At 40.1% G+C, this 13,664-nt stretch overlaps 1 protein-coding gene across 1 annotated transcript in view; it reads left to right on the top strand.

Moving 5' to 3' along the window:
* TLN2 (talin 2) overlaps positions 1 to 13,664 on the top strand; it is an 83,399-nt gene that overhangs the window by 57,883 nt on the left and 11,852 nt on the right. The window contains exons 43-49 of the mRNA XM_054387757.1: positions 678 to 824; positions 2,245 to 2,411; positions 3,562 to 3,745; positions 5,600 to 5,725; positions 6,502 to 6,618; positions 8,505 to 8,690; positions 13,212 to 13,319. Of these exons, the coding sequence (XP_054243732.1) occupies positions 678 to 824; positions 2,245 to 2,411; positions 3,562 to 3,745; positions 5,600 to 5,725; positions 6,502 to 6,618; positions 8,505 to 8,690; positions 13,212 to 13,319 (1,035 nt within the window). The remainder of the gene's footprint in view (positions 1 to 677; positions 825 to 2,244; positions 2,412 to 3,561; positions 3,746 to 5,599; positions 5,726 to 6,501; positions 6,619 to 8,504; positions 8,691 to 13,211; positions 13,320 to 13,664) is intronic.

The raw sequence follows: 13,664 nt of genomic DNA, 5'->3' as shown, positions 1-13,664 counted from the left end.
GTTGAAATAATTCTATTTGTGATACTAATGGCTGTAATTCTGCCTACTTATTAATCCCAATACATGCTGATGTGCCTAAGTACATGCAGGTACAAAAAACTATCATGTGTCTCTAAACAGGGACCATACAGCTTATGCTGTAGGATCATTACTAAATCAGGAGCAGGGAGAGCAAGATTTTTCCACATTTACACATGTACATGATCAGCTCTGGACGGTGTGAGATGCAAAACCAATCTCAGTAATATACTTTTTGACACAGTTTCTGAAATGTAGAATAATGTGTACTTTTTACTCATTGTACATACTAGAATACAGCTCACACTGATGACACTGTTGTGGGAGAAGCCATGTTATTCCGATGTGGTGAAGCTGTCTGTGCTTGGATTACATATGCTTGATTTGGGGACACACCTTGTGCCTTCTCTTCCCTGGGCTCCAGTTCACTAGAACTTCTGTTTCATCAGTAAGCCTTTTGTAGGGTTGTGCTCCAGGAGTAGATGGTACTATCTCTGTCCTTTTTTTGTGATCTCTGCAGAGTGTAACAGTGGGCAGAATATTGGTAATAAAGATTCACTAGAATGTTCCTGTTTGTGTTGACACAGCATACCAGCATGACAGTTCTTTATTCACTTTGCTCTTGCTTCCTTTTTCCCTGTACCTCCTCTGCCATCTAGATAGGGTTCCAGATCAGAACTCGGGTGCAAGAACTTGGCCATGGCTGTATCTTCCTTGTGCAGAAGGCTGGAGCTCTCCAGATTTGCCCTACAGACAGCTACACCAAAAGGGAGTTGATAGAGTGTGCTCGTGCTGTCACAGAAAAGGTAAGGACATCCCTCTGTGTCAGCTACCAAACTTGCCCAGGGAGAAAGCTAGTCAAATCATTTGGGTTCAGGTTTTTATGGGTTTCTTAACTTCCCAATACAGTACAACATTGGTTGAATTATACTAAGTTCTTTCTTGCAAGTGTTCGGTGAAGTTCATTTGCTAGATTAGCCCATGGTTAGCCCTTGCTCATGTCTCATATAACTTCAGCCTCACACCAGAGACTGGTCCAAAACTAATCTCAAAGACACGAGGTAGCGTTTGTGCCCAATGAGGCACTGCCTTGGAAATACTAAGTCCCCATGGATGGCCACAGTTACCAAGATGAGGTTGGTCAATGATGTGATTTCATGTAGCAATATCCTTCCTTTTAACACTAGGCCAAGATAATGGTCTTAGAACTGCATCTTCCAACTGCCTGGAAATATCTTGGTCTTCGGAAATGTCAGCTTCAAACAGACAGCTTGGGTAGCTCAGCTTTGCTGAACCTTTTTGTCGGTCTCCTTTTGTTGTGCATGAATATTGAGTCAAATGTCAGTTTCTTCTGATTTCACCCAAACATCTCTTGTTCAGCATGCATTAGTGTGCTTGCAGCTGTATAAATTTTCTGCTGTGCCATGTCCCAGGAGTATCAATTCCAAACTTAAGCAGAGGTAGACAGTCTCATGTAGGAAGAATTAAAGCTGATAAGGAGAGTAGTAATAAATCACAAGGACAACCTGCTCAGGGACAACTTTGAGTCTGAGCAGATCTTCAGGAAGAACTGCACTTTTAGTAGTCAGTACACACATCCCCAGTTCTGGAACCTTTTGTCCAAAAGCAGAATTTAGGACCATAGTATACCATGAGAACAGCATCCCAGCTGTGGAGCTTAGTTAGTACAACATTAACTAGATGAAATTTATATCTCTGGCTTTTACAGTGATCAAAAATGTTGCTAGATATAAAGGCATATATTGTATTTCTATGATTCTCTATAAATATAACCATGCTACGGTTTCTACTTCTCCGATGTTAAACTTTACATCAGTGTACTGTGCAGGATGTGGGAGGTGCTTGAGGCTGGTGGTATTAAGGCAAAAGCAGTAGCTCTTGGCTCTGACATTTTCTGAGCTGAAGTTCACCACATTGCCTCTGACTAGTATTCCAGGGAAGTTTTAACTGATGTGCTTCATCCTGTGGTGAACAGATCACTTTTTTTTCTGCCTGAGACGTGGGCTTCCTAGCTGAAGTCCCTTCTATCTGAGACAAACTTCAGTTGGTACAATGACTACTTGACAAATAGAGCAAGGAAGAGAAAGGAGAAGTTGAGTCAAGTTTGCAAATGTTGATTCCAGTCAAGCTAAGAGCTCTCTTAATGCAGTGTCCCATCATGAAGCCCTGTTTCTATGACCACTTGTTGCTTTATGTTGTTTCCAGGTCTCCTTAGTTTTATCTGCCCTTCAAGCAGGAAACAGAGGCACACAAGCTTGTATTACTGCAGCTAGTGCTGTGTCTGGGATCATTGCAGATCTAGACACCACTATCATGTTTGCCACTGCTGGAACACTTAACGCAGAGAACAACGAGTCATTTGCAGACCACAGGTCAGTGTCACTGAACAAGGTGGAAGTGTGCATAGGGGCACAATGGAACTGGCAGAAGTCTTTCATGCGCTGTTATTCTTGTAGCAAAAATTAGCTGTGACATCAAAGAGGAATCTTCTATATACTTTTTTCCTACAGGTATTATTGATTGTCTGGCTGTTTGTCTTGCTTATGGGTAATGCTCTTGTGGACAGCAGTAATGGAAATGACACAGATATGCCACCCATTTTCCCTGTTGGCAAAGATATGCTCATTTCCCTTCAAGTAGCATCTGCAACAAAATAATCTCATAGCATTTTTCATCCCATTAAGTGATTGCTGCATCTGAGTGTTACTTCCTTTTCAGAGCTTCACAGCCAAGATACTGACTTAACTGCTTCACAGCCTGCTTGGCCTGTGCAAAACCTGAATGGTCAGCATTTATTTCCTGTCTTGACAGTTGCTCAGGGAAGAGGAAAGGTGTTTAAGAGACTGCCATTCTGCAGACTGAAAGTCAGGGATTTTCATACAGGTGTGATCAATTTCCAGGCTGGTATTCTACATGAATATGGTTCTAGTTCTCAGTTAAATTGACTCATTTGTGAAGCACTTACTCAAAATGGTTTCTTCTTTTACCCAAACGTTGCTTTGGATTTGTTGTCCTGGCATGTCAAAATACATATATGGTAGGGGGAGAACTCTGACTCAGTCACATTCTCTGTTCCTTTTGCCATTCCTGGTACTGCCTTCCCAAAAAGTAATTCCTTTCCTCACAAAATGCTGATTATGACGGAGATTGGACAGTTGTTACCTTTCACACAGCACAACCAGATTTTCTTTCAGCGTTAAAATTCAGTCTTTTCTGCTGCCACTGACCTACTTCATTTGTTCTCATTTTAATAAACTGCCTGGAGTCTAGCCCAAAATATAAAAATATAATATAGTGCTGCTGTTCTAATAGTCTGGTTTTGTGTTTTGTTTTCTTTGTAACCTTGCAGCCATGCCTGTGGTATATTTTCATGAGTGGACATTGGCATGATGACTTTCATCAGCTCTTTTATGTCGCTGTTAGTCACCGCAACATTGAAAACAAGATTTTTTTCCTGTTCTCCTTTTCCACTTCCTTCCCTGCTTCTTTTTTTTTTTTTTTTTTTTTTTTTTTATTCTGCAGGGAAAATATCCTGAAAACAGCAAAAGCTTTAGTTGAAGATACAAAATTGTTGGTTTCTGGTGCTGCCTCCAGTCAGGACAAACTGGCCCAAGCTGCTCAGTCATCAGCTAACACCATCACTCAGCTTGCAGAAGTAGTCAAATTAGGAGCAGCTAGCTTGGGATCTGATGATCCTGAAACACAGGTGAGATGTTTTAAGATTTTTTTTTTTTTTCTATATTCCTGAGAGACAGTCTTCAATTGCTAAGACTTTGTGGGACTTCTGCGTTTAAGCAATATATTAGAGTTCATCTCTTCTAGGACTTTCCTGGGTTTAATCAGACATTGCTCTTTTTAGAATACTGTGGTGAGTTTGGAAATTCCCCCCAACATTAACTTTACCTGACTAGCTCAGTTTGGAAGCAAATGGAGCTATATTTACAAGCAAAACTACAGTCTACAACAGAATGCAACGAATATATACAAATACACAGTATTTACAATATTTACACATATTTATAATTAACAAAACCAGCACAAAACTCTCCTGGCCAAAGCCAGGAAAGCTGTCTCTCTGCCTACCCCTTCCCTGACCCCCCTGGCCAAAAATAAGAGAGAAAAGAAGCAGAGATACGTTAGACCTAGCTAAAAATAAAAGCAATGCAGCCCAAGGTCAGTAAGCCAGTTGTTATCTTTCCAGTGAAGAAGAAGAGAGGAGAACACCCTGCTAGAGATTGTTTTGAGAACTAAATTTTATGGGATCTTTCCCTCCAATGGATTTGTTTAGAATAATCATTATTTTTCCTTTTTACATAGTGATTCCCTTTTAAATAGTGATTTATTTGCATTTTTATTACTTTCTGCTCAAGATCTGTGAAAAATTTTAAAGGCCCTAAAACCAGCACAAGTACAATCAAGAGTTTAAAGCATTGCATGGAGCTAGACAAGCCTCTGTGCAATACTTCTGCTTTCTTTTTCTTGAGCGTATTCCAGCTAGGATACGTTTTGGCTAAGCATTTGTCTTGATGGGAGCCGTGACTCATGCCATTTTTCTTCTAAAGAGCTTCTCACCCAGTTATACTGGGAACACTGTGTGTTCCTTATGTAGGCTAACATGCTCTCACCATTCTCTTTTTATTTAACTTAGTAACTTCAGCCTCCAATGTAGATTACCTCAAATATTTCTTCACTCTGGATCTTGGTGAAATGGAGGTTGGCAAGCATATTGTAGATGTGCCTGTGCTCATTTAGAAAAAGCCTGCTTGTTTACACAGTGGCCTTAAAAAGAGATGTGTGCTCTTTTTGTTTGACTTGTATTACAGACTAAGTTTTCAAGATCATAGAATCAGTCAGGGTTGGAAGGGACCACAAGGATCATCCAGTTCCAACCCCCCTGCCATAGGCAGGGACACCTCACACTAGATCAGGCTGTCTGGAGCCTCATCCAGCCTGGCCTGTTCCTCTCTAGAAAAGTACTTCTGGAAGCACTTCTCTGCTTTTCCATAAACTAGCAACATTTGCAAAACACTTATCACACATTGTTTCTCTATATATGCAAAAGCCAAGAATGCAGTACTTAGAATAAAAGCTATTGTGCACAAGTAATTATCGTGCACAAGTAAATATGGGGAACTTGTAGATTAGGGGCATCATGTGTCTTAAATGGAGCATTCCTAATAGCTGGAGCACACAGTACTGTCACAACATTTTTTTTTTCCGTAGCAGCAACACTTTCTTTACTTGGTGTGATAGTTTCAGATGTCTTATGCTGAAAATTGCTTTGCATTGTAGGCAGTTAGAAAACAAAGAATCACACCAGCCTGTCCCATGTCTCATCTGCTTATTTCCATGGTCAAAGAGCTTCTAAGCTGTCAAAAGCTAAGTAAACTTTTCAGGAAGAGCTAATACTTCACTTCTATATGAGCTATTAGGTTAGAGGAAGGGTGATAAAATTTGTGTAGCAATAGTAGATGTTTTTTTAGCTGTGTTCTAAAAATCACCGCCTCATCCAGGCTACTGTTTCTTGCCTGAGGCTTACCGCTATTTCTCATTGCTATAGGTTGTCTTGATCAATGCTATCAAGGATGTTGCAAAGGCTCTTTCTGATCTCATTGGTGCTACCAAAGGAGCTGCCAGCAAACCAGCAGATGATCCATCCATGTACCAGCTGAAAGGTGCTGCCAAGGTAAAACCTTATTCTTACATTTTATTTGGAAGTACCTGTGCAGTCACACTTACACACGGGAAACATTGGGTTTAGTAATTCCTGACTGCCTGAAGTCTCATCTCTTTCTTTGTTTCTTTGTCATCCTGGCATGATACAGGAAAATAAGGTAACACTATTTTAAGTTACAATTGTCAAGGAGCAGGCATTTCTGTCTCTTCATTGTAACTATAATTTGTATCTCAACATACTGGCATAAGGAAAGGTGTCCTTACTGCAGTGACAACTGTGTTGTTCTGTATCAGGACTATTTGGTTTATAACTGGAAGAGTAACGCTGATTCTATATGTGCTTTTGGGCTTGAGGCTGGTGTCTGACTGCTTGCTTACCTGGGTTTTTGTCTGATTCCAGAGATTATACTGTGCAAGTTTCAAAAAGATCACTATACCTCGCATCACGTCTCTTCCATCCTGCAGTGTAAGATGTGCAGGAACAAGAGACACAATTTGAATAAGAGACTTGGCCTGGAAATGTAAATTGCTTTGCCAGAACACTCACACTTGAGCTGGTATAGCTCTGCAGCTGTGCTACGTTTCTGCAGCTCACAAGGAGCATTCAGAAACTGGCCAGCAGGAGAGCTGGTATTTAGTCCTATGACACATACAGTTCATGAAGCTTCTTATGTCTATTAGAAGTAATAATGCTACCTAGCTTAATTTGCTTTATTTCATGCACTGCTGTCTTTGAAAAATGAGAGGAAGGAATCACATTTTTGTCTTCACCCCTGTCTTCCTTAGGTGATGGTAACAAATGTCACATCACTTTTGAAGACTGTTAAAGCAGTAGAAGATGAAGCTACACGAGGGACAAGAGCTCTTGAAGCCACAATTGAGTACATCAAACAGGAACTCACGGTACAGAACAAAGTGGCCATACATAGCAGTTTTTGAAAGTATGCTCTTACCTTCAAACCAGCCTGCCCAGGGCCGCCTCCTCAAGCTGTCCTTTACTGCCTTGCAGCATGCTGAGTGCAGTTTGGTTTTCTCTACCTGTTGCAAATCATCTCTGAAAGTACAATGACAATGCCACTTTAGCCTGTCTACTTTCAGCTGTTACCAGTCCCCACTTCGAGATTTGAGATGATACTGTCATATGCAAACCTGGAAGTGACTGCTTCTTTGTTCTTTAGATGCTAAGCTTTTACTATACTGAGTCCAGTGCTGTACACTTTTTTGATCCTGGCTTTGATAATGTCTCCTCAGCATCACATCTGTATTGCACCTGCAGTTTAGTCTTTTTTCTGTTTTTCCTGTGTTGTGAAATGATACTACCAGTGACACGCAGCCTGCTATCTGAGGTTCTGTCTAAGCAGGAATTAACAGTAGCATGGAACTCTGTCCCAAAGTAGGTGTTAGACAATGAAAATTGCTTTCTTTCCTCTTTAAGATATAAAACTAAAGCCTCCAGCTGGAGTTGCAGGGGGTTTTTTTCACTAGTGTGCAGGTCACTGGCATAAAGTAATACATAAAACAGGTAGAATAGAATCATTTTTAGATGGAAGAGACCTTTAAGATCATTGAGTCCAATTGTAGCCAAGCACTGCCAAGTTCACCACTAAGCCCTGTCCCTCAGCATCACATCTACATGGCTATTAAATATCTCCAGGGATGGGAATTCCACCACTTCCCTACTCAGCCTGTTTCAGTGTTTTACAACCATTTCTGTGAAGAAATTTTTCCTAATCTCCAATCTCAATATCCCCTGGCAAGACTTGAGGCCATTTCCTGTAACAACTGCATGTTTGTGAGGAAGACTGATTTTTTCCCCCCCTTCCTTTACAGTCAATTTTTATAAAAATTCTTAAACTGTAACTGCACTGGACAGTGCTGCCTGGTCAAGCTCCCCACAGAAATTCTATTTTTCTTTTTGAGAGCGGTGCTGTTGTAACGAAGAAGTAATTCTTGCAGCAGGGGGAAAAGTTTGTTGGGGTGTTTGTTTAATTTCTATTTTAATATGTGTATATAGTTGTTGGGAATTCATACAGTGTCTACAGCCTAATTCAGTACTGGATCAGCAGCATTCTGTATGCACATCACTGTCATGTATTCTCATGAAGGCCTGGCCAAGTTGCATTCCTTTGCATAACTGATCTAAAGCCTGTGCACATTTGTCAGTGAAGGATTGTGTGTTGCTGCATCTACTTTCTTAGTCTGATTGGTATCTCACTGAAATGTGCCTCCTCTTCCTTTTGTCAGCATTGCTTAGGAATGGTATGGTAGTGATAATATTACCTCTCTCAAGGGGAGAAAAGTGAAGTACTAGGGGAGGATCAAGAGGAATCAAGGATGGCATACAGGCTCATGAAAATGCGCCAAACTTAATTTGTAGTTCAGGGACTGAAACTGAGCAGTGATGATGGTCTGTCAGGGGAAGGATCTCCTCATTGTGCAGACCAGCAGTCAGAATGAAAAAAAAAAAGAGTATAATTAAATGAATAGTAATTCTTGTAATTCTTTTGATCCTGTAGCAAACTGTCATCTGAGTAGTTAAATGGCAGATGAGATGAATGGGTTAACCTTTTTGTATGCTTCCCTCAGGTTATTGTTTCTCTCTGCCGTCTATAGGTGAGCAGGCTTATCAGCACCAGGCTCATGACAAGCAGGAATGATATTCAAGTACTCTGAATATGTTTCTAATTTCCTGCTGCTCAAAGGCTGCTTCCATTTGCTGTCTTGTTCTCATGGTTATAGTGCTTTGACTTGAATGGTTTATCATACCTTCCTTCTGCTTTCACTTTTAGGTGTTTCAGTCAAGCGAGGTTCCAGAAAAGGCATCATCACCTGAAGAATCAATCCGGATGACGAAAGGAATCACCATGGCAACTGCCAAAGCTGTTGCAGCTGGGAACTCATGCAGACAGGAGGATGTGATTGCTACAGCAAATCTGAGCCGCAAAGCAGTAGCTGACATGCTAACAGCTTGTAAGGTAAAGCTTCACTTCCTTGCCTAAAACTGATTTTATTTTATTTTTTTGTGTTCCCCTAAGCCCCTGGAATGTTATAGTTTCTGTTCAGTTTCTTTGTATTAATGCTCTACTTTCAGATGAAAAAGTTAATGGTTATGATAATTTTAAGGGAACGTCTCTCAGGATTTTTTTTTGTGCTATGCACAAAAAAAAAAAAGTAGCAGAACTGATATTGACTATTTTGTTTTTATGAAAATGGGGAATTTTATTTGACCTGAAATGTCCTAGTTTTCAGTATTCTAACTTGGAGGACAAACAATTTGTGCAAGTAATGGAATACATGAGTAATCCTGTGGTCACAAATATGATTTCAGTATTTCTAGGGGGAGTGAAAAGAATGGTGAAAGGAAACACTCAGATCTATTTTTAGTAGCCCTTTTCCCTCCTAATCGAACCTGTTGGTTTGCTCAATTTCTTCTGTGCTTTTCAAAAATGTGTTTTGCCTTTACACTAAAAATAAATATAAATATATTGGTACCCTATTTTCCACACTTGCTTGAACTAGACGACTTGCAAAAACTGACTTGCAACAACTGAGGGAAAATGTGTCATATAAATGGCTACTAAGCCATGTGGCTTTGTTCTCATGATAAAAAATACCTAGACATGAATTAAGAAACAAAAGGGGGGGGGGGGGGGGGAGGGATTATAAAGATCTCATTCCTTTTGGTCTTCAGCAGTAACACAAAAGTGCTTTTTCCTGTAAGTTATACATATTTACTTTTGCCGTTGTGTGTATGGAAGATGACAGCAGGATAATGGTGCTCTCTGAAGTGTGTAATTTCTGACATTTGGTCAACACCTAGCTGCCTGCATCAGTCCCAGATTAATTTTTATTCTAACACTGCCCAGGTGGAAGGATTAATTTTGGTTTTACGATGATCCTCTTATAGAAGTGCAAGTTATATAACTTAGAACTGGATTTGTACAAAACTATTGGATGAGACTTTTTATTTTGACTTAATTTTCTGACAGGATTTTTAGTGTCTGACACCTCTTGACCACTTTGCATGGATCCATCCCATTTTGTGACCTCTCCATTTCATAAATTCAGAAGGCAAACCAAATAAAGAAAATGCATGGGAAAAGTAAAACAACTGTGCTACTTACATGAGAACTAATGTAGCCTAATTTGTCTTAACTACAATCCAGCTAATTAAAACATCTAAAGTAGGCTGAGATCAGTTCATAGTTGTGCAGTATTCTGACAAATCAATTCAGGCCTGAATTCAGATGCTGAGGAAAACTAAACATCTTTCCTCATTTGGAAGTGGCTAGTGCAGACACATTTTTGTTTGTCTCTCCAAACAGGCAGTAAATTCTCAGGAACAGAGTCCTCCGTTTCAAAAAACGTTATATAGACACTCAGATACATGATCTATAGCCCAGTGCATGATTTTGAAATTTAATTGTGAACATCCATCTTTTGAAGTTTACTTTTGCTCTCAGTTAATTTGATGGTTTCAGAGCTTGTGCAGAGCAAGTGGCCAACAAGACGCTGCTTTCAGCAAACTAAACAGTGTAGGTCTGGAATGATCTCCCAGGGAATTACCTTCACAAAGCATTCTATCTACAGAAGGAAAATTTTCCTTGCCTGTAATGATACACTGACAAGGAGTAAGATCTAGTTTAGTCTTATTTGCCTTTCCTGAATGGGGCAAACAGCAATAAAAGTCTCAGGTATGCTAATTGTTCGCACTTTTTAAAATGTGCCATGAAATAGCCAGGTCATTTAACAAGGCTTTTAAATACACAGTTTGTACCAAACTTCATTTAGAAAATCATGTTTCTACAATTTTTGCTCATATTTAGAAATCTTATGCCATTAATTTGTACAGGTTGATTACTGCACAAGGCATTTCCATGACCGACATGGAACTTCAGTGCTAAGAGCAGCAGTCCTAGCCTCGTGGTGCTGGAACAGCTGTGCTGTGCAATGCAGCTTGGGGTTTGTGAGACTGGACAGATGCTGGAGGGGATTCCAGTAAGGTTAAGCTAGACTGTGCAGTAAGGAATGACAAATAATCAGATTTTTATGTCCTTTGGGCAATGATGAAAGTATGTGTATATGATCTGTGCTAGGATTGTATAGAACATAGTTTAGCCTTCCCCCATGTCAGGAATTTAAATTTAAATTCTATTTCATTGCCAGCTGCTGAAGGCAAGTCATGTAAGGGATTTTACTTACCAGCAATTATACATATATGCTTGTGCTTCTCCTGATATATAGGAATTTACAGTGCTCATTAGTAATTGTACACTTAGAATTAGATGTCATTTCAAAGGACAATGAGTTTGGTTACTGTGGGATGTAATGAACGAAGACAACTCTCATTAAAGTCAGTAGAAACACTGTAATTGCAGCTACTGAAGGCTAGAGCAGGCTCTAAGATAGTAACAGTTTCTGATTATACGTATTTGTGGCTCCCAAAATAAGAAAGGCATTGATGAAACTGGTGCAAACTCAGTAGACAGTTGTGCTTGGAGCACAGGCCCTGTGAGGAGATGTTGAAGAACTGCCTGTTTGGCCTAGAGAAGAACCTTGTAGCTTGGGGGTTCTTCAGCTTGAGGGAACCTCACAGCAGTCCTTTAAGATCTACCAGGAGAGAAGACAGTGTTAGGCTGTTTACTTGAGTGCATGACAGGAAAACAAAACACAGTGGTGAAAACTTGAAACATAGGAACTTCCAGTTATTCTGCAATGAGCATAATTAATTTCAAAGATGGAAGTGATCTAGTCTGAACATAATGTTGACTAGGCAGGAGGTTGGAATATGTAAGTTCTCCAGGTCCCTTCCAACAGCACTGACTTTCTGAGCCTGACTAGCTCAGAGCATCTCCTTCAGATGCTTGCTCTAATTGCATATAAAACAATAATACTGAAGTGGAGAAGCAGCATATTAGGGTGCTTACACTGTATTCACACAAAACACATGAAAAATAAGCTGTTCTGCTTTCTGGGGGCTTCTGGAGCTTGTTTGAAGCATGCTGAAGATGGGGAAAATCCTATCCGGTTTGCTCTGTTTTCTCCCATCTCCTTTTTCTTCAGATTATTTAAGGAGATGGGAGGTGGCTAGTAAGAGCCATTTTTATGCTCTGCTGATCTAGAGCTTCCCGGCAGAGGGAGCCATAGCCCAGGTCACAGCCGCGCTTGCTCAGGGTATTGCGAGTCGCAGGAGGGTCTCAGAGCAATTGAGCAATGAAATTGTGCTTTAACACCACAAAAGATACGAGGCTGCGAAGGTGGAAAGAGTTTTTCTGTGAAAGGAAATGCTGATTTTTAGGAAGTTTCACTTGTGAAAAAATAGCATTTATGTTCAATAACTATTTCTTAGACGTTTATTTTTTTAAAATACAACGCTTGAAGAAGGTGCAGTTTTCACTTGTTGTATTAAATGGTTTCATTAGTCAGGCTTCTATGATACATTATAATTAGTAAAAGTCCTGAAGAAGTCAAAGAACTGAGTCTATTGCTTCTTCTCTGTAATTAAACAGTACAGCCCATTGCTGTGTACATGTCTATGTCAAGCTAAAGCCATTAATAAGCATTTACTGGCAATGTGTTACCAGATAACAGAAAGCAGCTAAGGCTTTGGGGATTTTTTTTTTTTCGGTGGGTTGGTTGGTTTTGGTTTTGTTTCTCATGCAGAACTTCTGTACTGGCACTTCTGTAGCACTTTTCTTCCGCTGATTCCAAAGCTTTTTATAAGGAACAAACTATTATCTTCGTCTTGTTGAATGAAGAAGGATAAGTGAGAGGACCCACATCTGACCCATGTATTGGACTGGTGGTTGACCTCTGATTGGCCCAAAGGCTTCTGTGTCAGCCCTGTGCTTTGGTCTCTAAACCAGATAGTCATTTCTGGTTTCATTCCTTGGTGGTAGGCTGTACAGGCTTACAACAAAAAAATAAGTTTAGTGTATTTCTAACCTGGAAGATGTAAGCAGCCATTTGTGGGTGGCAAAACTACACTTAATTGTTGTTGGTGGTGGTGGTATTAGTGAAAAAAAGATCCCAATAGCGAAACCTTTGCCTTGTAGAACAGTATACACACAACCCAAGAGCCCTTCCAGCCCCAAGAGTTTTCCAAATGATATATTTTCATTAGAAGAAATCATAAATCCTCCTGTATTTTCAAATGGTTCTTTGGGAGTTCATCTAGTTTTTGTCAACTGGCAGAAAGAAGTAGTACTAATGCTGACAATACCTGAGGAGAGGCACTAAGAAAGACTGCAGGTGCACACTCAGACAGTAAGATGTGCTGATAAAAGAACAAATGTCCCCAATGCCATTCACAGAACTAGAGCTCTGCTGGTCTTTTGAGCATGATTTGCTTACACCTTTATAACAGAAACAACTGGCCCTCAATCTCAAATGTCATTTGTACTTAATGAAAATCTCTTCCTTTCTCATGTCTTCTCTGTGTCAGCCTTCTCTTGTGGAAGCAGTTTTGGGGTACTAACATTGTTTTGCTTCCTCAGCAAGCATCATATCATCCAGATGTGAGTGAAGAAGTTCGAGAGCGAGCCCTGCGCTTCGGAACAGAATGTACCCTGGGATACTTGGAACTCCTGGAACATGTTCTCCTGGTAAGGAGTTGTCTGAATTCACATGCTGGATCCCTTCCAAGGAGAATAATCTTGACTTCTTTCTGTGGTGGCTGCTAATATTTTTATCACTTTGTCACAAGATTATGAACAGTTTTGTTATTCAGGAAAAGCAAGCTAAAGGAAACTCAGTGATCTATTTGTAGTTTAGAAGTACTTTGGGGAATTTTTCAGATTGGGTCTCTTGAACTCAGCCATAGTACTTGTTTCAAACTGTATGCCAGAACAGGCCAAAGTCTCAACTCAGTTTTTGCTAATTTTATTTTTTCTATCTGCTTAAGTAAAGAGGCTTAAGGTAAGAAAGGCCTGTTCCCTCAATAAAGTGGA

This window comes from Indicator indicator, chromosome 16 (assembly GCF_027791375.1).
Source record: "Indicator indicator isolate 239-I01 chromosome 16, UM_Iind_1.1, whole genome shotgun sequence".
Taxonomy (NCBI): domain Eukaryota; kingdom Metazoa; phylum Chordata; class Aves; order Piciformes; family Indicatoridae; genus Indicator; species Indicator indicator.
The sequence above is the reverse complement of the archived record's forward strand: the minus strand, read 5'-3'. Positions and strand labels throughout refer to the sequence as shown.